Raw genomic sequence first — 24179 nt, 5'->3', positions numbered from 1 at the left:
TCGGGAGAGTTTCATCCATGGTCTGCTGCACAAAGGTAAAACACACAAACAACTGGGTTGACTTGAAGTAAAATATTTAAAACAATGCAAGTAAACCTTCATTAGCTGAGTACCTCTGTTGAGTAATGAGGAGGCTGATTTTTTCTGATTAGAGCATCCCATTTGAATGGAATATCATGTGTCGGCTTGTTGATTTCACTCGGCTGTGTCACTCTCTGCACTGAGCAGAGAGAATGACAAATGTTTCTGCCAAGCCCAGTTTCACTGCCAACCTTACATTACACTCTTTGTGATCCCCTGACTTTGCCTCCAGCATCATCAGCAGTTTTTTTGGTTCTTAATGAAATGTTTCAACTACAATCCGAAGGATTTCAGTGAAATTTGGTACAGATTCTCATGGTGCCCAGACCATAAATCCTGATGAGTGTGGGGATCATCTGGATTTTCATTCACTGTCTCTAGCAGGTCAAAGATTTCATCTATCTAGTTAAACATCTTCACCTCTGCAAAATGTGATTTTTGTTTATTTGATGCAGACACTCATGTCCCTGGGTGAATTCTCATAACTTTGGTGGCTGCTTAATTTTCTACCTAGCATATTGTTTTTAGTGCTAATAAGCAAATATTAGCATTTCTCCATGTTAAATTGAAATGGGATCTGTAAACATTACCTGCTAAACATTTGCATGTTAGCAATGTCATTGACATTAGCATTTAGCACAAGTACAGCTTCTAACATGGCTAATATTCATTAATGTAAACTATTTCATTTGCCAAAAAAGACATGACACAGTCTTTTCTTAAAATAAGATTTTTAATATTACTTATTATCATAAAGATATATTTACACACTTTACAGAAATAGAAAATAAAAACACAAAGCTACGCATGAAAGGAAAAAAATAAAATAAGTACTCCAAGAGCTAAAGCTTATCTTTTATAAATTAGAAACCAAAAGTTCAAATATGTACACAGTATTTCAACCATTTCTGATACACTTGTTTTATTTATTTATTTATGTCATTTATTTTTGCCCAGTTCAACATCAAAACAGAGACAGGGACTGTACATTTGGCCTGGTGAGTAATATGAGCACACACCATAAACAGAATATAAGTTCAGGAGTAATACATTGTCTTTTAAATGGTATCTGCTTGAGACCTAGTAACACTGTTGCGATGGTATGTAAACCTACAGACTGCATCTCTCCTCAGATTGTTCTGAATGTCGCTGATCGTGGACACAGTGGTTATATAGATGGAGAATGTGTCGCAATCAAGGCAGGAGGGGCCTGTGCTATTCTGGGTGTAGGAAGTCTCATTTTGAGGATAAGATAATGACAGATCTTAGTCATTTCCCATGGGAGATAAAATCTAGTTATCCTTTGGATTGCCCAGCCGGTGAATATGTGTGAATGCATTGGATTGAATATCAGCCACTTGATCTTGCAGACACCCACTCTGAAGGCCAACATGATACAGTTTGATGGGCTTTGAGATTCACAAGGTAAAATCATGGAATGTGTTGCGTGCCAACTCTGTTTCCATTTCCACAATGAGTGAAATGTTTGGTTCAGTGTAATTTTAAAGGAATTTTATCTGGTAGATAACTGAGTATAGAATGACAATAGGATAAAAGATACGACAACATAAAAAACCTTGTGTTTTTTTTGTAATCTTTTTGGGTCGGGGTTGTGTCTATAGCTATTGGGAAACAGAGATCAATGGCTAAGCTAATATTTTAAAACCTGCTGCTAGCTTATTCTCGTCTCCACCAGTAACACAAATCTGTCTCTCTGCTCATCCCCAATCCTTACACACTCCCAGCCAAATGCATTTGGACAAAAGGAACTAAACACAAAGGGGCAAGTTCTCAGAACAAACATTTTTCTACCAGGAAAACATGCTAACAAGTGCATAGGAACATTACTCAGGCCTTGTGATGGTCACAGAGAAGAGGAACTGGAGAGGAAACATTGAGAGGATAGGAATCGTTTCTCTTGTGTAAGCCTTGCTGGAAAAGACCATTAAGGAAAATGGTTTTGCTCCCCGAGCATAATGTATTGGTTTACCATTTCAGTTTGAGCCTGGACGTGCTTGTCCTTCCACACCACAAGGCCCATTAACCTGATGTGCAGGGGAGGACTGTGGGCTATCATCTACAAGAAAAGAACGCCTGAAAGCTTTCACGTGTCCACGACATATTGTGCTGCAGACTACTTTTCTATTTTGTTACATCCACAAAAGATACAGCTTTTCACACTGTATTCAAAAAGTAAGCTTTGGACAACCAGCTAGACAAGAATTAGACAAAAAAATTGTCACAATACACTGGAAAACCATTCCATATCAAGAGAGTCTTGTTTTCAGGGTGTATTTTTCCAGCAGCATAATGGAATTGCAAAAGTGCAGCCTTGCAAACCCATACAGAGAAGTCTTGGAGCAAAGCCACGTCTATTTGTTGGGACTAGTTGACACCGGAGGCTTTGGATCAGTGGGATATTTGGCTTTTGATTTTTGGATTCAACTGATAACCAGACCAAGATTAAAAAGAGTACTTTACATAAACATTGGTTTGCTCTGGTCTCTGAAAGGGAAGCATGGCTGGTGCAGATGGTGAGGATACATTCATGAAGAACAGTGCGGATACAGACGTTGCTCGGCTCCGTAACAATAACTTCTGAGATGGGGAAATATTGATTTGAACCCCTTGTCATGACCCAGTCTTCTTCCAGCATCCCAACTCCTGCGGCTTTGAACTTCCATCCCCAGCTCATATCTTCCTACTATCTTCCCCAATAATACATGAGACATCCTGAGCAAAGCTGTCTCACTCCCGAGGAGCATTAATGAAATCTACATCTCTGTCTGAGAGGGTATGAAAAAATAATGGTGGAACTGAAATTATTACTCTTCACAGTGCCCTAGGATTTAATACATTTTTAATCAAGGTGATCTTGGCTGGGTGGATTACCACTGTGATTTCAGATGCTCTCTTAATAAAAGCCTCTCATGCTGGGACTGAGAAGCTTCTGCATTTTATTATAATATTTGCATGAGACATGGCGAGAGGGAAAAGGTGTTGGAAATCTAGGTTAACCTGCCAGTTGCTTATGTGGTCAAAACGGACTTGAAAAACGAGTGTTTGCTGATTGAATCGCAGTGGATTGAAATCAGATTTTCACCTAAAACCTGAATGAAACAAATCACCTAGGAAGTTGCTCCGCACACCTAATACACAACGAACGACTGCAAGCTGGCTGCTCTACAGGTTACAGTCCTAATATGTTACATGGTTACATACTGAATCAGTAGGGGTTTGAGGATTGGAAAGGGGGAAGGGTGTGGTTTCAGTCTAAGCCAATTTAACAATGAGCTCAGACTAAGTGGCCTCGGCCAGCCTTGGGGAGATCCATCTGAGAAAGATTAACTCCAGGATTTAATGAGCATAATGATCAAAGCCACGACCACCTGTGCTGTGGAAGGGCGGACTAGAAAGGCAACTGTACCCAACATAATGTAGGGAAAGGATCATGACTAGAAAGGACTGAATCTAGATACATGGCTATATTGGTGAATACATAGAGGGAGAGTAATGATACAGTATACGAAAATATGCTCATATAAGCTTTAAATGTACTGAATGTTTGTGTTTTGTTAAATAAATGGACAAAATAGACTGCTCTAGTACAAGCCTCTATTACAGCACCCTGAGAAAAAAGAAATAAAACTACTTAAACACAGAAATAAACAGAAACAGTAATATATTCCAGTATGATGGAAAGGCATAGCATCTTGTTAGTGAAAGATATCGGTCAAAGGGTCAAACCAGCCTTATGCACAGCCAGAGCACTAGTGATAGGCTGATCACGGTGGCATATTAACTGAGCTTATATTTCCTTTGTTCTTTTTTTTTCTTTTCTTTTTTTTGGTCTAATTTAACTGTCCTCGCTAAAATTGTTTCACATGGGATTTCTGTTCGCAGAAATTTAAAATGCATAATGTGTCAGTGTATCAAGACTTCAAACAAGAGGTAATGTGTTTCTCCCTAACCTTTCATTCCCTCGTTCCTGGCAGCATTGTGGAGAAGGTTATTATTTGGCACTTCATTAAAAGGCAAGGCAGCCTGTCGGTGGAGCAGACTGCCCCTGCCAGTTAACAGTCGTGTAGAGCAGCTGCACAGGGCAGCAGTGTGGTGAGAAGGCTGGGGATTGGGAACAGGATTGGGATTGGGATTTGGGGTCAAAGGACTCATCCAAGGTGGGACATGTTACAGTAACCTTGAGCGTGTCAGTAAACCCCTCCCCCCTCCCCTCCCCAAGGTGTTAATGAGTTCAGAAAATAGCTTTGGATTAAAGAATCTCCTAAATGAGGGAATTATTCTGTCACTTAAATCGATTGTTTTGACAATATGTGCTCTCTTTCAGTCCAACTTTACTTTGCATGTGGACATACTGTCATTAGGAGGTACAAAGCACCATTAATAATGATAATTAAGTGATGGTTATGATGTCATTCAAATGTGATGCTGTTGCTCTACCATTTGAAACACGAAACCTTGAACTCCTTTTCACAGCAGACCTCCAGAGTATCATAAGAGAACTTAATATTTGCAATTGTCAACTATTGAAACTGACACTGCCCTTCCACATAATCAACGCCCTCTCCCACTAGCAAAGCCGTTAAGTAGCTACACAGCAATGAAATCAGCGGCTGCAGTAACCTTGGATCTGAGAGATGGGAATACCACACCGTGGACAAGTGACAGATGCTTTAAGACTCAGATTGTTTTGACCGGGCTCCCTCTCCACCACATGTCATGCAAAGTGTGTGAGACACTCAGGGAGATCGCTATGTTTGGGCTCTATTAAGCAAATGATAGGAAAATTGGAAAAAAAAAAAAAAACACTTGGGAAAAGACAGAGATAGATAAGTAGTGAGGGAGTGAGAGAAAGAGAAAGAGAGACAGAGAAACAGAGTCTGATAGCTCGGGCTCCATACCCCCCACCCCCCTTCCCTGCCCCCAATTCCTCTCAGAGCTGAGGGTGAGCGGCTTGTCCTGATTTTTTGTGGACAGAGTTGCTTGAAGAACCAGCAGGTGCTATGGACATCACTCTTCAGGCTGGGCAAGCGTAGGCCCTTCGTTGCAAGGCCCCCCAAGGCAAAGGAAGAGCATAGAAATCAGAACCTGGGGGAGGGCGCTCAAAGCAGTGCCTGAAAAACAAGAAAATAACAGAAAAACTGCCATCAGTGTATTTTTTGGGTCCCGAAAATCATTTCATGAGTCCAGCAGACATTTCAATTTCCTTTCCAATAAGTCTGCCCCTCAGGCAGTTTCTACTAGAGCGGCCTCTGTGCTATACCCTATGTTATCTTGCATTTGAACAACCAGAAGAGAGAGTGAAGAAAAGGTTATCCCGGACATGTTCCAACCAGATTTCATGGTCTTTGATAGAAAAGTGCGTCTGGGAAACACAAGTCCAGCATTATACTCCGCTCGGGGCACTGTAGCTCTCCTTAACAATGAGGAAATCTTTTATCTTCCCTCTCCTTTTATCTTCTCTTGTTCTGTGATAATTTCCCAAGATTTCAGATGAGCTGTGCACTAAGCTTTGTTGCATGACAACAGGGTTCGCTCACTGATCAGAGCCCGCTCTTGTTTCAAGATGGCATATTTCTATGTTCATGTAATTCCCCGAGAACTGATATAGGGTATATCTAATCTCCATTGAGTTGTATTGTTGTTTGTTGTCATCCTTTGTGTTTTTGGGTCCATGGGATGATGTCAGTGCAGCAGCCCCTTGAAGTCATACTACATCACAGAGTGAGTGTATGGGAGGACTTGCAGAGCTGCTCTACATTGTTTTGATGTAAAAAAAAGCCATTGGAAGACTCATTCACTGAGCTTACTCACACTCAGGGTCTCGAGGGGTTTTCATAAATTGCCTGCGGCTTTAAATCTGTAATATCCTGTCATCTTTTAGATTGTCACTGGCATGGCTGTGATCCAAGAGTTGTAATAGCACATTTGGATCTGAGTCTGTTCAGATGCTCAAAGAGGATGACCCAGGTCACCATGTTTCTTCTCAGAGTCTCTCACATCTGGAATGTGTAATGATGAAAACTCAGTCTTTGCCTCAGGTGTCTTAGAGAATAATAGATGAGCTGCTTTTGACACTGAAATGGCGAGATGTCGCTAAATAGCATAGAGTTGGTGAATGGACATTGTCAAGTCAATCATTGTTCTTAATCTCTCTTTAACAGCGCAGCAATTAAGTTTAGGCTCATAATGACATATCCACATCTGCCTCCAGCTCTCACCAGTCCTCAGCTGGATGTCTCCATTGAACTCTAGCTTTGATCAAACAAAATGCATCTCCAGCTGTATCCAGAAGTGTTTTTCCCATCATCAACTGCAGAAGAAGGCAAGACACGTGAGCAAGAACAGAGCCTTTCAAGGCTGCTAGAAGGCTGTAGGATGGATTGATGCCAGATATCGGGTGTTGTGAAGACTTAACTCCTCCAGTCAGAACACATCATGCTGAGGCAGAAAGAACAAACCGGGACTGAAATGCAAGGAACTTCACAGTTTTAATTCCCTGGATCATTTACTTGGTGAAGATTGGTAGCATTATCACTAAAATGCTGCTAATGCACAGCCTGATTCCCACTGTGGTCAGGTTGGGTAACTTGGCATGGTATGTGAAGAAACCCTTGAATGAGATGAACTATGAACTTAGCAAGAATGAGAGGAACCTGAGTGGGAAGTGAACAAAAAAAGGAAATCTTCAGCGTGTTGTGGTTTAAGTGCTGTTTGCAGAAACAGCATTGTGACTCACTGAGCCGTTCACTTTTACAGAGCTTCACAACTTCCTGAAGCTCTCCGTATTGTGTGGCCAGCATTCTGGCACTGAGCACAAGCTCTGACCGCTCAACTCGCAGAGAGGATTCTCACATTTTATTGGCAGGCCGAGGAAAGTGTTGTCCTTCAAGTGTAGACTGCCCTGACTTGGTCTTTAGTCATTCTTTTCACCTTTGTGTTGAGCCTCTAGTGTCCCATATTGAAAGCCGGGGTGAGTTCAAAAGAGGTCTAACCCTTTAAAAAGTCTGTGATCAATAATTTGCTATAGATTGTAAAACCTTTCTGGCTGTTTTAGAAAAAAGAGCTTCCAAATTTTTATAGCTTTGATCCCCTTTCCTTAAAACTGATTAACCATGCTTTGGCACTCTCTGGCCCCAGCATTCTCTCACTACGGCTTTAATTTATGGCGGCCCTCTTCAGGTCAGCGTTGACACCTCCTGTGGGGATATTGTGTCTTGTCGAGTTTCCCTGTCTTTCAAAGCGTCTGGGAGAGACATGTGAATGGGTCCCGCGCTTCTTAGTGGACATAATTGCACTGCTGTTGCATTCCATTGCTAAAATTAGCAAGCGCAAATAGAGTTTTAATCTGTGTATACTGTAAATTTGATAATGTTGTTTAATTAGTTGTAGTGTTTTAGTTTCTCGGTGAAGCTTGATCTGTTTTTAATTGAAGCACGGAGAGTTTATTTTGGTTCAGAATCGAAAACCAAACTGTGAAAAGGTGATAAGTAAAATATTATTTCTGATTTTGGATGAAAGAGCTTTCACACAGAGTCCGGTTTTACTTGATAGCAAGTTAAACATTCCTTCACGAAAAAAGTGGTGCAACTAGGTAACCCAAGTCTACAAAGTATTATCTTTGGAAAAGGCTTTTAATTGACTTCATCAGATGGAGAGAAAAGATGTATGCTAGCTGAATTGACTCAAAGGTTGGGTTCCTAAGTATAAGTCTCCCATGTGAGGAAATAAATGATGTAACCTTAAAACAACCTCTGTCATACTACGAAGGCGTGCAAGGTGGTAAGCTAAGGTCCAGTAATCTGTTAAGACATGCACTTTTTTTTCAGCGCCAACAATAACATCCTTGTGTTGGAGTTGAGTCTGGCTGCGGTAGACATTAACAGAGTTTCCAGTGTTCCTGTAAGAGTTTGAGTTTCCCTTTCGTCATCGAAAACATCCGAACTAATTCTGCCAACAAAGTATTTTACTCAACATCTATTCCTTTTAGAAATTCCTCTATGAAATTGTGTTTCCTCTCTCGTCAGCAGTTATGATCGAATATATCGGGAAGTGCTTTAGTATATATTCTCTTGAGAAAACAAGTAGCACTGACTTGACAGGAAGTTGGACAGAAAGTTGGTCTGGTAGGAGAATGCAGCAATGATAGGCACATAGTTTTTCACGAGAATCCACCAAGGGTAGAGGCCTTTTACTGTGTGACACAGACTGTTATTACGGGTGTGATGGTACGCTTTGCCAAACAAAACCTAAAAAACGTCTTTTCACCCCTTACTGCTACCAACTCACCTTGCTCTAGAACGGCATGGGCCCCTTGTGGGAAAGACGTGGCCGTGGGCGTCTCCTCTTCCAGCCGGCTGGTCTGTGGGTCTGACCGCCCCTCGCAGGGTTTTGCTGGACCATTTTCCTCACCGTAGCCGCCTCTTCCAGCTCTCTGCCATGCTCCGTGGAGGCCATGGGACCTGGAGGACACACATAGAGCAGAGACCAGTTACATCCCCAGAAATGACCTCTCCAGTAAATGGTATTTCACAGCCTCGTCTCACCCAGAGTATCACATTTTGATTAGGAGCTAAGTCCATCAGTGCCTATGGAAAACGTGTCGCAACATCCAAAGAGGGATCACAGTGGAAATGGATGAGGAAACAAGAGACATGTATAGATAAGTGTGTGTGTGGGCTTCTTTTAGCCCACCCAGCATTATAGTTCATCAAGTCAGTGTGGTGGAACCAAAGCACAGCAGATAGACCGAGCCCCAGCTGAAGTGAGAAACCCTAACCCTCATGTCTCATGTCTTTGTCACTCTCCTTCAAGATTACAAACACCACCCAGCACCAGACTTTGCGGAGGTGCATCCCGTTGCAGTGTTTGATCCACGACTAGAGATGAGTGTAATAGCCATGCGTCTCTCAGAGGATGTGTGTGAATTTCTTGCTTGTGTGTGAGTACATGTGTGTTTGAGAGTGATGCCAGATGTTCTCAGTCATCTCGCAATAAGTGTGGCCTGATCCCCTTAAGCCCCTCTTTTCCCAAATAGTTTGGTCCACCTCAAGTGTCTGTATGACCTTTCAACCTATCACAAACTGAAAGACCTCCTCTCAGAGAGTTTTCTCCAAATGTTTTGAAGTAATATTTTTACCTGTAATGGGATATTAAAGGTGGGTGATCTTTCACGCTATGGCCAGATGTTTAGTCCAATAGAATGTGAGTGAGAGCAGAGCAGGACTTTTTATTTGGGCATGTGATTAAAGGGGATTTATAGTTGACTTCTGTTTGTTTGGAGGACTCCCAAGAAATAGATTAAAAAATTAAAGCAACAGAGGCTGAGACATTATTTTACACACCCGTAGCTTGTAATGTAGGCTTTTTGTAAAATGTGTCAAGTCTTAGGACCAGGTCAAGATAACCCTGATGACATTATCAGCGTTGTTTGTTTCAGACTTTAGAAAGCTTCTCTCAGAGAAGATATTATACACCTGATCTCACAGGTCGAGTGACAGTGAACCTTTCTCTTTTTTTAAAATCAATGTTTTGCTCTATGATTCCTTCTGCATTTCTAAGACTTTGTGAGAGCCAAAGTAACCCCTTTTCTGAGAAGAAACTACAAATCCCCATTGGGTATACCCCGTCAAAAAGCTGATCGATATTACTGACATTGGGTCATGACATTCCTGTCTCCTCTCCTCAGAGACAGTGGCACCATTTTTAGAATTCCCAAGAGAATGACCTTCCCTCAGTTTATGAGGGCTTGGGTGGGGACACAGCTTAAGATAAGTCAGCCAGTTGACTGCAGAGGTTTAGAATAGCAGCAAATATACTGAGGACAGCAGTTGAGCAGCTTACAGAACCCGAGATGATGCAAGGTTTCCTGGTTCCTTAAGATTCTTTTCATCACTTAGTGTGTTTAGTTGTGGCAGAGTGGTGATACCACAGGCTGTTATCTGAACAAGACACAGCTGTGCCCCCAAGGATGTCGTCTGATTCAAACGGTAAAAACTGTCTCTCGACCGATGTTCAAAGCACTCAGACTTCTCTAATAGCCAAGATCAATTTGTTGAATGGAGGGCAGCTTTCTTCAAGAGCAGAATTTAAAACGCCATTTAGGGAGGCAAAGTCTCTCTGCAGCCTTTCTTAATTGTTGACCTTCAGCTGTGGTATATTGAAGACATTTTCAAAAGAACAGCTTTCCATAGAGAAAGCGGACAAATAGAAGGGTCTCTACCCTTCAGCTTTGAAGAATAGAGAATTGCACCACTGAGCTAGACAGCTTGTTGAATGTTTTCGATGTATATCCCTGAAATGCCAGACGTCTCAAGTTTCATTTCCACACTAATCTTCTTCCACAAGCACATTACACACTATATTTGTGGGTGAACAGTGGGCTAATTCATTTGCAGCAGGGAAAGTCTGTGTTGCATATTTCCGCATCTAAAGCCCATCTTTGCCCCCAGGAGCACTAATCTGCGCATTATCCTTTTGTTATTGTTCCAGATACACAGTGAATGAGGGACATTGACACATTCTGGAGGCAGCCAGTTCATTTCTTTCAAATCCACAGGGTTGAATGTTAAAACACTCTGTGTTTGAGCAGGAAACAAGTGTTAGACACCGCACACAGACATGCAAATGCTGCAGTCTTTGCTATTTAGGGTGTCAGTATGGTTGAAACTGACTAGTTTGTACAGTGTTTCGTGTAATGACATCTGAAGGCAGAGGTGATTTTAGCTGTTTCAACTGGAGATAGTCGAAGGTGAGGTGAAAAGTCTGACATCATAGAGAAGGGTGAGATGCATTAATTGTTCAAACAGGACAATGGTGCTCACTTACAGGCAGAATCTTCTAGAAGACATTGTTAGTGCTGCACTTGGTTGTATACATGAAAATGTGTCAGAAATAATTGGGTGAAAAATGGAAAAAAGAGGTTGAGAGAGAAGGTAAAATCCTGCCTACAGTCTCATTTCTGCACACACAACGGATTGCTACATAAAGTAAGCCTAATTGTCGGTTATGTCAATTGTCATATGCAAACCCCCTGCTCAATTCTTTGGAAAGGTGTGGGTGTGGGCATGGGGGTTTCAGACACTGAACTCTCGCTGAGCCCTTCAAGAACTTCAGTTAAAGCATACTGACACCTTAAATGTCTCACAGTGATACCTGACATAGCTTCAGTGCTACACAACGGCTGACTGCAGGTGATGCTTGAGCGATGGGCCAGTTTCAAAGGTGCGAACACATGTATGGAGACGAACTCACTCGCCATGTACACACAAATACACACTGCAATGCAAGATGGTAAAGTAATTGTACCTTGGCTCACACAACTCATCTGCTGTTCCTCTCAGGGTGGCTCAGGCTGTCATAACCCAGGTCCATAATGAGACAATTTAGATGTCTCCTGCCACAACAAGCTGTCAGCCAGTGCTCTGCACTGGGGTTTGAAGGGAGAACATCTCATGATTCTCCTGACAAATCTCAACCAATCCAATCTGGCTACAGGATAGAAAAGTGTAATGAAAGCTGCTAAAAATAAGACGAGCCGCAGTGATAACACTGGCAGTATAGATTAACTCTTGCAGCCTGTAGGGAAAGTATCTCTGTGTGATAGATATGACATATGGCAACAGCAAGCTTGATATCTCGATCCATCTGTAGAGGAACTCGGATTGGATTGAATGCGGCAGCATCTGTTGCATCTGGATAAGACCTTTTGATTGTTTCCATGGTAGGTTTGTCATTGGATAATGCACATTTCATCTTCATAAACAAAGATATCTCAGCTGTCTTATTGGTCTGAAATTGGATCCAGCCTGTGTGGTATTCCATGTGATCTTTTCCCATGAGAGATCCTTATGTTCAGCTGGTAAAATGGCAGAATAACATATGTCTCACAACAATAACCTTCTTATCTTGGGTTCTGATGACCTTGGAGCCCTGGATTTACCCTCTTCCTGCCAAATTTCAACACTTCTTCCCCCACTTGGTAATTCCGTAATTAAAGTTTAATAAAAGGGGAATTTCAGGAATGCTTGGTTACTGCTCCTAACTGCTGCTTGTGTTGCTGGCGCCTCCTTATAAAGGAGAGGTAGAAGTGGTCAGGCACAGAGGAGAATAGTTGACAGTGACACAAGCTGGCCAGTCTCCAGACTAATGATGAATAGCGAAGTTGACTGCTCCCTAATTCCCCGCCCCAGTTTCACCACCATGTCGTAAGATGATATTTGTTATGTTGTCTTTTTTCAAATAGCCAGCTCTCCATCTTATTATGGCCCAGCGGAAAGTGGAATACTGACAGCTTATCCCTGTTGATTCTGCAAACGTCCATCAGTGGAGCCTGGAGAGATATACATCTTCCAGCTCTTGTCCATCCAGTCAGAGAAGAGAAATGGCTGTCCTCTGGTTTAATGCCAAGTTCATCAACTGCCCTCATGGCTGGCAAGCACGAACTGTATATCACAGCACTGTGTGTCAATGCAGGAACACAGACAGCACGGCAAATGGGCCAGAGCTGCTTATTAATAGTTGTAAAGCTGATTTGTGTGTATCGCCTGCCAAAATGACCACATAACAAATGTTTGTACTTGTGAATGCTGCCACAGCATAATGGTTTTTCTGCCACTAGGACATAAGAGATTAAACTATACCAGCCTGTGAGTCAAACTACAGCAACAAGTTAGCACAGGGTTGTGTTTGTGTTTTAGAAACTGTTGCGTCAAATGTAAACAAGCACTGTCAAGCATGGCCACCAAAATTTAATCCTCGCTGTGTTTAATTTTCTCTGTGTCACTGCAAATTGATTTGCTGTCCTCTTGAGTCTTATCTGTTTGTTTACTCGTCTTGCTCATCACTCACAGTCACACTGATTATGGATCAATTTCGTGCAATTTCATTGATCCATTTTCTCGGTTGGCTGAGTGTCTCAAAAACATTTAATCTCTCCTGTTTCTTTACTGTCCCTACATCACTTCTCTGACACCTCTGCACCATAAATCTTGCCCACTGCAGTTGATACAGATGCATCTTGTTGTGTACATAAACAGCTGGGAGAATGGGAACAGGTCAGTACTGTAATGAGAGGAGTTAAACCTATGCTGCCTCAACAGCTATAAGATGGATTGACACTAAATTTTTGCTCTGAATTTTAGTAATGGTGATTCCTTAACATTTTATCTAGCACCATCATCAGCTCAGAAGTTACTTTATGAGCAAATACTAATGATATTCACATCGTTCCCAGCTGTACTTTGTGTTCAATTCTAATTAGCAAATGTTAGCTTGTTAAAACACTATGCTAAACAGTGATAATGATTATATGTGCTAAACATTAGCATGTTAGCTCATTTTACACTTGTTACCATGCTGACATTAGCATTTAGCTCAAAACACCACTGCGCCAGAGCATAGCCTCACAGAGCTCCTAGCATAACTGTAGACTCTTACACCCCATTTACACCTGGTATTAAAATGTGATCTGTATCCAGATATGTGCATTATCCAGATAATAGGCTGCTACTACTACTACTACTACTACTACTACTATAGGCTACTCTGTGACTAGATAAATGCCTTGTTAAATGCGGTTCTGCAGTTTTGTTGAATAACACATCTTTTGGTGCCTTCATGGCACAGAATAGATGTATAATCAGCGATTAGAGGGATGTCTCTTTCAACCTTCTTGTTTTTTGCTCTCCAAATTTGAACAACAGGTATCTGTATCACTGACATGTAGTGTATAGATACTTGCGTGTTATAGGGATTGTCTTTACACCTACCTAAGATCCAAACAGTGGGAGCCAGGCTCCCTGCAGATGTGGTTGGGCAGATCTGATCGTACTACAATCACAACGCATTTATGTCTTGCATTAACGTGTGTTTCACCTTATCAGAATAACATGTTGGGAAACAGATCACATTTTAATATCAGTGGGGTCTTAGCGCTGTTACTATCTGAACTGAAATTCCCTCCCTATTAGCACTATGAATGTACTAAATCTGAGACCCACTTAAAGCTTCCCCTCTTTTCACAATTACATGTCATATTCACATTCAGTGACCATGATTCCAATGTAATACTGGATTGGCTGTCTGTTGCAAAAAAAAATAATAAAAAAAAATAAATAAATACATTGCAGTATTTGATAGACATGCACAGTAATATGAAGATAACAACATTATCTGTGTCTACATGTGAGGTCGTTTTGGCGTATTACGTGTGTGTAATCCTTATGGGTAACAGAACAATATTTGTGTTGGTGGGAGAGAGGAAGAATAAATACCCTGGTGTGTGTAGTCATGGTTATTACCATGACGTCGGAGGAGCAGGCCTGCTGTCTCCATCGTGTGCCTTCCTCCTTCATTCACTAAAAGTAGCTTTAGCTAATGAATCCCTCTATAGCATGCCATTACCTCAGACATACTAACCCACACAGCCAGACAGAAACATGTCATGGGCAGAGATGCTTCCACTGCATAAGCACATTAGGGGATCAGGATTATTTAGCCAAGGATGAGATGTGTTAATTGTGCCAGATACATTCCAAACATTATTTTACCCGAGAATAAACCCCAGTGCTCCGACAGCATCACACTGGTGATTTGCTAGCTGCCTAAAAGCCTCTCCACACATTCATCCTGCACATATGGAATTGTGCCTGACTAAGGAGGCAGTCCCTTGTTGCTCAGCTTTCACAATCCAACATTTAGTGTCGGAAATGCTGCTTATCGCATGCCTACCAGTAAGTCTGGGCCTTGGCAGAAACTGGTACCCATTGCTTGCCGACTTTCAGACCACGTTACCATGGCAGCCACCATGAAAGGCGCTCAGTTTAGAGCAAAAAGAATGACATTGTCAGCTGAAATCGACCAGGTTCTCAATTTACAAATTTTACTGCACAGTCTTGAATCCATCTCACTGTGTCTGTGATGTTTTTAACCTCCTCTGTGGACCACTGCACTTGGCCTCTGAGTGTTCCTCTCAAGGGGGGTTTGTTTTGGTTGTGAGCACTTTCTTTTATTTCTGTCGGGGACTGTTTGATATGCAGCATTGTTGTTCTGTGATAATGCTAGGCTTGTGGCTGAGCTGAAGGCGGGCTTTGTCTGTGCAAACTCCAGTGAGGAAACCAAAGTGCATGAAAAGTTGCTCCCATTACTGCAGCTTTTAAACTTAACCCCTTGTCCACCCTGCTCTGAATGCAATCCCCAACCTCACTGAAGGTTCAGGACAAATTAAAAACAAACTGTGCAACCCACTAGTTTCTGGCTATCTGCAGATGTCCCTTTGAGTCAGTCAGCCGCCTGTGAAGTGTGGTGCTATATATGTTCCTGAATTAGAGAGTGTATGAAATGATGAGGTGTGAGACTGCGTACTCTGCTATGATCAGAGCACTGTGAGTTCAAAGGGCCGGCAGCAGCATTGAGCCAGCTAATGAAGCCACTGACTCCCCTCAACACTTGACTGCCTGTTGGTTTATTCACAATCCCACTCCAGTTGAAGGGGTGAATTTGTGGCTACAAGGTTACTACAGGTTGGGGCCTAGTGAACATGAGCAGTCAGAGCAGCAAACATAAAATAACTCAAAGGGGAGATTTTCTTTTTTCGCAACTTTCCTCAAGGAGTGTCAAAATGGCTGAGAGCAGGGGCAGGAGAGATGCTGGTGTTGCTGTTTCCGTTAACAGCAGTGGGCTAAATCTTTGCGCATGGCAGGTACAGTAGGTAGGTAAGGCTACCAACCGTTGCCCTAATCTCCAGAGATTGCATGTCAAGGGCAAAGGGATCCTCCAACCATCCGTTTCCATGGGCACGCTAATCAGATGTGAAACACAGCCCCTCCCACTCCTGTGTCATCACTCCCCCCATGCTGTGAACCTGCGTGCCTTCTCCCATTTGAGATGTGGGAGAAAGAGAGAGACAGAAAGAGGGAGAGAAACATCACTGCACAGGGTTCACTGCAGCTTTTAAAGCCTGGGGGGACCATCGCTTCTTCCCATAGCACATACAGTACTATGAAAGGAAAATAGCAGCAAGATTGCATCAGAATGTGTTGTGTCTCAACCACACTGAAGAACACAAAACAATAGGTTTGTAACAAGGTACCACCACCTGCACTCACTATTTACATATATACAAAAATGTACTAAATCACATGTCGAAAAACAAAACTGATGTTTGCTGCAGTAAGCTTTGTTCCACTGTTCAGAAATGCATTAGACAAAACCATCAGAAAAAATATGTGAAACAAAACCTCAGCAATTAATTTTCTTATTGTACAATACAACACAAAATGACCGCATCATGATTCCTCCGAAAGTAATAGTTCAATTATGGCCCATTTCTATTCTTTAAGTAAGGAAGGTGAAACTAATGCTAGAAGGTTTAAATGCTTTCCAGCGCAAAGAATAATACTGTAGCACATAAAATATCTATAATGATCATATTGAATTTGGCTATTTTTTACCATGTGTGAAGTGTGATTTGCTGTAAATTGCCACTAATTCTCGCTGTTTGGACGGTACGCTTGTTCTGCTTTGACTTTCAGCACATTTAAGTGATGTCTAATGGAAAATGTCTGCTAAAACTCTTTTATTATTAATATACTGAGCATGTGGTGTGCAGGAAAGAAGCACCTTTAGCTGAAGGTTATGTAATGAAACATAGTATGCAAGTCTGTCACTGATATTTAGTGAGGAAATAAAATTCATGAGGAGTTTTACTGACAGGTTCAGCCGATATGTGCTGCAGGTGAACTTAAGTTTAGGATTTATTGGCTCTCTGTGTTTACGAGGTTTTCATCAGGTTTTAGGATGAGCTAGTTTCCTGATGTGGATGTATGTTTATGAAATCCATATATTCTTTGCTTCTATTTTTACAAACATATACTCATGTTCAGGGGCCCTGAGAGCAGGGCTTCCTCTGCTGAACAGTATTTGAGACACAGGGACGCAGCGAGGGGCCCTGTCCTGATCCAGGAAACCGTCTTTGGCGAGATCCATGCTATTAGTCAGTGGCAGATCATTTGATTCACCGATGTTTAAGTGTAAATCCGTATGTGTGAAATAGTCTCCCAGGGAATATAACATTCGTGATCAAAGACAGAGGTATTGTGATGAATAATGCATGATTTCATAAATGAATGATTTCTGTGTTGTCACAGAAGGGCCCCATGTCTGTGGAAGGTGGAAGAGAACTTATAATTTTAATTTTCAAGCATTTAATCTAAGGCAAGACATAAGGTCCATGACAGTTTGAAACCACATGAGGTGCACCACAGCATCTGACAATTGTAATAAAGTGGCATGCACATCCTTTTGCCTGAGGCTTGGATTTAAGGCAGATCGCAATGGGGGTGTCACTAAATGAACCCAAAATCTACTAAATCCCCATTCACCACTCATAGCCCCAATCTACACTGCATCTTCACAGCAATGAAATCCCTTGTCTGACTAAGAACTGCCTAACAACAGCCAGCTGTGCAGCACTTTTAACTGTACATTATACGAAATCTCACTGATCCATGATGGCGCCTATAGAGGTTTGAAGTTAATGGTGACAATACCCTAAACCATATTTATTTGATTCTCCACAGTACTTCACTTCTACTCCTACGTACCCTTTTAGCTGCTGAAGTAAGAATTTCTACCACAAATGGCATCTCTAAAGCAATATACAGAAGTCATATTTTTCCATTCTGGGTTCCTACAAATTGAGCATGAAAGTAATTAAAGCACCTGCATACCTAAAGACCACAATATTTATTCTGCGGTCTGGCAGCCCGTTAATAAAAATGTCCACTCAGATCTTGATCAGGAATCTGATCCGCCTGGACTACCACTATAAATGTAACACTTAATGTTCAAAAAGAGAGTCATAAATCACTTTAATATTGGACACTGGTGGAAAACAGAGTGGTTTTTGAAAATATCTGGCTCTAATTAAGTTGTAAGGAGCGCCCCGGGCCCGAGGATAGGGTCTGGTGATCACATGAGGTCTGGTTAACACGGGACCCCTTTTCCACACCACCACCGCCCCTTGCTCAAACCTCCAGGTTATGCCCCCAAAACTCAAAGGGGGGTCTGGACTGCAACAGACAAATACATAAGGAATCAGACTGGAGATTAATTTTACAACTAACTTAGCCCATTTAGCTGAGCAGACATCTTCTTTACAGCCAAGAAGTGTCATCAAACCACATGTGAAATTTGTTAAGGTGGACCACATCACCAGCTGTGAGTTTTTAGATGTAGCTGTGACTTCCTACACCATGGAAAGCTTACACAACCTCTCAGCTCCCAGATAGCCTCTCTTCCTGTCCGCCCCTTTGTTTTTCTGTCCCTTGGCCCGACTTTAACTCCCCCTTTGCTTTTTTCCCTTCACTGGATTTGCTCTCAAGGGAAGATCTAAGTGAGTAGATTTATTCATTCAAAGAGTTCTGAATTACATTACAGCAGCCCAGCAGACACATATGCCAAAGTCTTCAACGGCTGAGCTCTCTGGGGAGTGTTAGCCCAAAGGTTAGCCTTATATCCCTACCAAATGAGTTATGATTTTTCACTAAATCTCTTCCTCAACTCCCACCCAGTCCAGGGCAATTGTGAGTGCCATTCACTGAGCTCATGTTGGGTGATATTATACAGATGCAAAGTGGTTTATCACAAAACACAGCTAAACTGAGTTGCATAATATGAACCCTGTAGGAGTGGCTGATATAGATTAAAGCCTCTGTCACAATATAGCTGACATATGGATCGAGAAATTGTTTGTAGATGAAATAGCTGCACAGGAAAGTCTGTCGTGGGATAATTCAACAATCTAAATACTGTCAAATCAAAGTACTTCATGACATTGATACAAAAATCGGATTACCATAAAGGATTTCTGGTTGTTGATTTGCAGCACTCACCACAATTGTCTAATGGCAGCAGGATGGCAAGAACTGGAAAACCTCCCATTCTTCCGACTTGGTTACCGGTAGTCACGCCATTTAAACAGCCTTAATTTGCAACAATTTGCTCTGTATTTGTGGCCATTCGTTCCTTTTAAATGAGCTAAATTGATTGTATTAGTGTCATTATTGAGATGTACTGCCAGTTACAGCTGCTTTGCCAACGGTTTGTTGACACTTCTTTTACCAAGTTAGAGATATAGTCACTGTCATAAATTTCCAATATAATTCTCACTTAGCTGAATATGACATAGTACACCCAGAAATAAGGAAGGGAAGCGACCACAGTATAAATGGTATGGCAAGCTGACACATTCATATTATCTCACATTATATACTGTCAGACACCCACTGCTAAACCTAAGCCACAAGAGTATGTACTGTCTGGATCATAACAACATTGTTCTAATGCTACTGTTTAAGCTCACAGAGGCTAAAGAGACAAATCAACAAGAGGATAACAAATCACTCTTTACTCACATCCCAAACTCATGGAGTGGCTAGTGTGTGTGTGTGTGTGTGTGTGTGTGTGTGTGTTGTCTGCAGCAGATAAACTACACTGATGCTGCAGGCTGCTGGCTCTATTTCCTGGTAATGCTGCATGAAGAGGAAATCCAGGTTCTTCGTGAAACGGATTTCATCTGACCCTGTCTGTGTGCGTGTGTGTGTGTGTTTTGTGGTGTGTGTGTGACATAAACCCAGCTGGTGCTCACAAGCTCCTGTGCCTCAACAAGAAAAGAAAAAAAAAAAAAGGGAAAAAGCCCTGCGATTCCCCATAATCCCGTAATAACCTTTCCACTGCTCCCCCTTTGACACAAATGTTTGCCCACTGTTAGTATGTTATGCCTGAACATCTGGAAAAGTTTAGCTGCTTTTGTTCTCTCCACGGCCACCATAATCACATCCACAGGCACAAACACCTTCTACACATTAGAAAAACCAGGATTATGATTTAAAGCTTCCTGGTTACGCTTGATTTGGGTCTATAGATGTTGTTAACAAAATAATCAGGCCTGGCTAGGCAGCGTTTTATGCCTCTAGGTGCCTCAATGAGTGGTTGTATGTACTGAAACCCTCCTTCTTTTGGCTGTACTTTGACCCGTAACACTTGGTTGAGCATCTGAACGAGGTGGGCCACAGTACAGTATGTATGCCTGATGGTGCCACAGCCAGCCCCAACAATACATCAAAGTTTAATATGGAATAATAGCACTGCTGACAGCTCTCATAAAATCACCCCCTTCCCAAGCAGACGATTTCTCTACCAGATAATGGCTCTGATCTGGGCCTCGTGTCACACTCACACACACGACTGGCTCACCTGTTCAACACAGGCCTCACAATTGCACCCTCTGTGTCTATGTGGGTAAGTGTATGTGCATGTCTGAGCCAGTTGCTATTGTTTTTACCCTGTGCGTCCCCAGGTGAGGACCGGCAGGGTGTTTCCATGGTGGAGAAAAATGAAGCTTTGATATCCTTTAGCAGGCTGTGAAGAGAATGTTTTGAGAATAAGGACTCTTTATATACCAGTCTTAAGAGTTACACAGTGAGGAAGCGTGATTGGCCTCGGGATGAATTATGGATACCACATGTCTAAAGCTGGAGCCCACTCTTGAGCCAGAGTGCTTTTCAAGGATGGGTAATTGAAGTGTGCCGCTAAAGGTTGCTAATATTACATAGAGAAAGCCACAGCAGCTCTTTTAGTGTACTGAATAAATATTGTAAGCAGCATTAGGTTGTTGAGGTGGATTGCCTGTTGCACTAGGAGTTCTTGCTAATATGCAAATACATTCATAAAATACAATCAAGACTCATGCACGCTTCCACACCCTGCTGTATATCAGGCAGATTCACTTCTATATTCAATGCTTCCTGCAAGTGCACACACACACATTCTGTCTCTGTCTCACTCTCTGTGCATCTCTCTCTCTTCTTTCTCAGACACACATGTACACACACAGATGCCTGAGAGAGAGAAAGCCCACTGAACTGGAAAAGCGTTTGTCTCAAGATGAAAGGCTTCACACCCACTGCCTACATGCAGAGCCTCTTCCGACACCTTCCCGCGACAGCGCATACTGTAGCAGAGGCTTGTGCTACGCAGACACACTCCAGCTAGCATCCCTCCCCACACCCATCAACGCCGCAACACACTTGCATCTCCTCCTCTCTTTCGCTCCCTTTCTCTCTCTTCCTCTCTGTCAATGGAGCTCTGATACTACAGTAGCAGCCAGGGGACAGAGAGGCACATAAGCGGCATGACTCGAACAACGTTGAGAAGGATAAGCTCCCATGAAAGCCCGAGGCACAGCAGCCTTGTTTTTCCCCGTCGCTGGTGTAGCATGGTGGGCTCTCAGGCGTGGAACATGCTTAGCCACACGCAGGGCGTGAAAAACGACACTGACCATGATGCTAGATAATTGCTTCCCATTTACTCATGTGCTGAGAGCCTCAGACAAAAATAGCATGTCGCTGTAACGAATGTGCTGGGAAGCATGGGAACTGTGAGTGCTGTGGCCATAGATCGATACACAGAGTGGACAGCAGCTTGTGAGCATTAGGTCTACACAGCATCTTACAACCACAGTCTGTACAGCAGCTAGCAACATATAGCCTGTACAGTATCTTACTATATATATATATATTCTTAGGCCTATTATCTCCCAAAATGTGTTGCATAAATCCCGTTATAATCATAGTCTATGCTACATGTAATAGCCTCAATATCTTGTGTAGTGCACACAATATCTTCCACATGTATTAAATATAAACACAGCTTCTGTCTGTGTGTCTTCCAAGCTACAGTAGTTGGTAGGTAGGTGATAATCCCAAGAGTAGTCCAGACATTTACACAGGCCTAACTGTTGTTTTTTCACACCACAATGTTACCTGCATCACATCTGCAGGCTGGCCATCGGTCCCCAAACTAACCCCCCAACCACATTTCTCTCAATGCGTTTACTCCCTTGAGCCATCAGAGCGAATATGCCCTGCCCCTGTATAATTGTCCCAAGTCAGTGTTTTTGTTCCAAATGTTAGACATTTTAGAACCACACAGGAATTGATATCTAGTCCAACAATGGCTCCAGAGACGCAGCAGCACTTTACGGAAATTTACTGTGACAAGGCATCAAGACTGAGCCCCTCAGGAGACGATCCATGCATCTGGGATCTGTGTTCCTCTCATCGATGCGTACAACAATTATAGTCCTCATTATCATCACCACAGGAGGCATGCACGCATATATAGGTGCTGTGTTGCCCCGCTGCACAATCACAGTCATGTAATAATCATATAGCTCTTGGGTCAGATGGAATACATCAAGCCATAAATGAATCTGATGCACTCCACCTTACAGAACATGTGCCATGCATATCTTACATTTCATAACAGCCACAACAGTCACCCATACATCCAGCATATCTATCACTCAGGCATAGCTCCACACATGAAGATCCATCAACAAAAACCTCTTAATATTTTATCTCCAAGTCGCACAAGCTTACATCAAGGTGAGGCAGGGAGGAAAATGATCAATCTAAGCTAGAAAACCACATTCAAGTTTACCATAAAAGCCATGGCAGTACAATAGCAGACTGTATAACCACTGCAGTGCAGTACTGTATACAGCCAGGTGCTGATATTCCTGCCTTTTAGAGCCCACACAAGGCTAACCATGCTGGGTAACTGATCAACTACAGCTGCCTGCACGAGCCAAAGGCAAACAGAGAGAGAAATAGAAAGCAGAGGGAGACGACCGGCGACGAGGCTGGCCGCTCCTGTACTCACCAGCACTGGCAGAACACAGCAGAGACACCAAGAGCACAATCACCAGCGTCAGGATCTTCACATTCATTTCTGCACTCCCCTCTGGCTCTCCGCTAGTCACTCGCTGATATACTGTAGTGGTGTGTGTGTGTGTGTGTGTGTGTGTGTGTGTGTGTGTGTGTGTGTCTGTGTGCGTGTGTGTGTGTGTGTGTGTGTGCGTGTGTGCGTGTGTGTGTGTGTGTGTGTGTGTGTGGAAGGGAGGGAGTGAGAGAGGGAGAAGGGGAGAGAGAGAGAGAGAGAGAGAGAGAGAGAGAGAGCAGCTGAGCGAGCAAGGAAGAGAGAGAGACTGTTTGCTCCCCTGTGTGTGTGTGTGTGTGTGTGTGAGAAGTGAGTGTGTCAATTTGTGGGAATGTGTGTGAGTGTGTGTGGTGGCTCCCTGACTGTGCCTGTGTATTTGCCTAAATGCGTATTTGTATATCAGTGTGTGACAGCGCCACTCCAAGACTGAAGGCACGTCTTTATCTGAGCTCTCCCACGGAGGTGTGTGTGTGTGAGAGTGAGTGAGTGAGTGAGTGAGTGAGTGTGTGTGCGTGTCTCTTCTTTTCTTCTGTCAGAGAAACGACAGCATGAGCCAAGTTCAGTGGAGCTGTGAATGTGCTGGAAGTCCGCTTGAAGGTCTGTCTGTCGGCGTGTGTGTCTCTATGTGTGTATGAGTCTAGTTGGTCATGTGCCTTATGTATCATTGACTCTGTGGGTCACGGAAAAGACCCCCGCCCCCCTCCTCCCCCTCCATCACCCACCCTGTCCACCCCTTTTCCACAAACATGCAAGTGCACATGCACCGAGGAAAGAGAAGGAGAGAGGTAGCAAGGGGAGGGAGGAGAGGGGGAGGTGTGAGGTGAAGGGTGGGGGTGCATGCAGGTTTATGATAATACCCAAACAGATGCTCTTGTTGAAAACTCTTTGAATTGCAAAGAGGGCAGCTTGCCAGGAATCCAGGAATCAAAATACCAGCTTATTAGGGGAAGTAGATGAAAGAAGGGAAGGTGTGAGATGAGGTTCATGCTTTCCTGCTTTTGTATCTACGCCAGCTGTATGGACGTTTCTTCCTCACACTATTCTTTACCCGCGGTGGCGCTGGCAGCCCCGTCTAGAAGGAAGGTATGACTTAAATCATTCGCGCTGTTTGAAGTTAGTGTCCGTGACACTGGGAGTAACCACAGGAAAAAACTTATCAGACTCTGCCTGATCCCATCGCCCGCAGTATTTGTTCCACCGCCCCTGAAGTCATTTGTTTTATTTTGTTAAACAGATTATATTCTTTCTGTGAACAAAAGCCCCAAGAAAACCGCCACCCTGCATGGCTGTAAAATAAA

General features: G+C 42.8%; 1 protein-coding gene across 2 annotated transcripts; it reads right to left on the bottom strand.

Annotated features, from left to right (window-relative positions):
• Window positions 1–795: 795 nt before the first annotated feature.
• Window positions 796–23510, bottom strand: apln (apelin). 2 transcript variants are annotated; one of them, XM_076738768.1, is made up of 3 exons: window positions 22825–23510; window positions 8389–8561; window positions 796–5213 (listed from the first exon to the last, which is right to left on the bottom strand). In XM_076738768.1, exons 1-2 carry the CDS (start codon window positions 22889–22891, stop codon window positions 8395–8397), a joined length of 234 nt encoding a protein of 77 aa, XP_076594883.1. In that variant the 5' UTR covers window positions 22892–23510; the 3' UTR covers window positions 796–5213; window positions 8389–8394. The 2 variants fall into 2 exon arrangements, with proteins under 2 accessions (XP_076594883.1, XP_076594884.1); XM_076738769.1 differs by lacking the exon at window positions 22825–23510 and adding an exon at window positions 20444–22691.
• Between the last annotated feature and the right edge of the window lie 669 nt (window positions 23511–24179).

Source organism: Chaetodon auriga, chromosome 9 (assembly GCF_051107435.1).
Source record: "Chaetodon auriga isolate fChaAug3 chromosome 9, fChaAug3.hap1, whole genome shotgun sequence".
NCBI classification, from domain to species: Eukaryota; Metazoa; Chordata; class Actinopteri; order Chaetodontiformes; family Chaetodontidae; genus Chaetodon; species Chaetodon auriga.
This window is presented reverse-complemented; position numbering and strand designations above follow the sequence as displayed.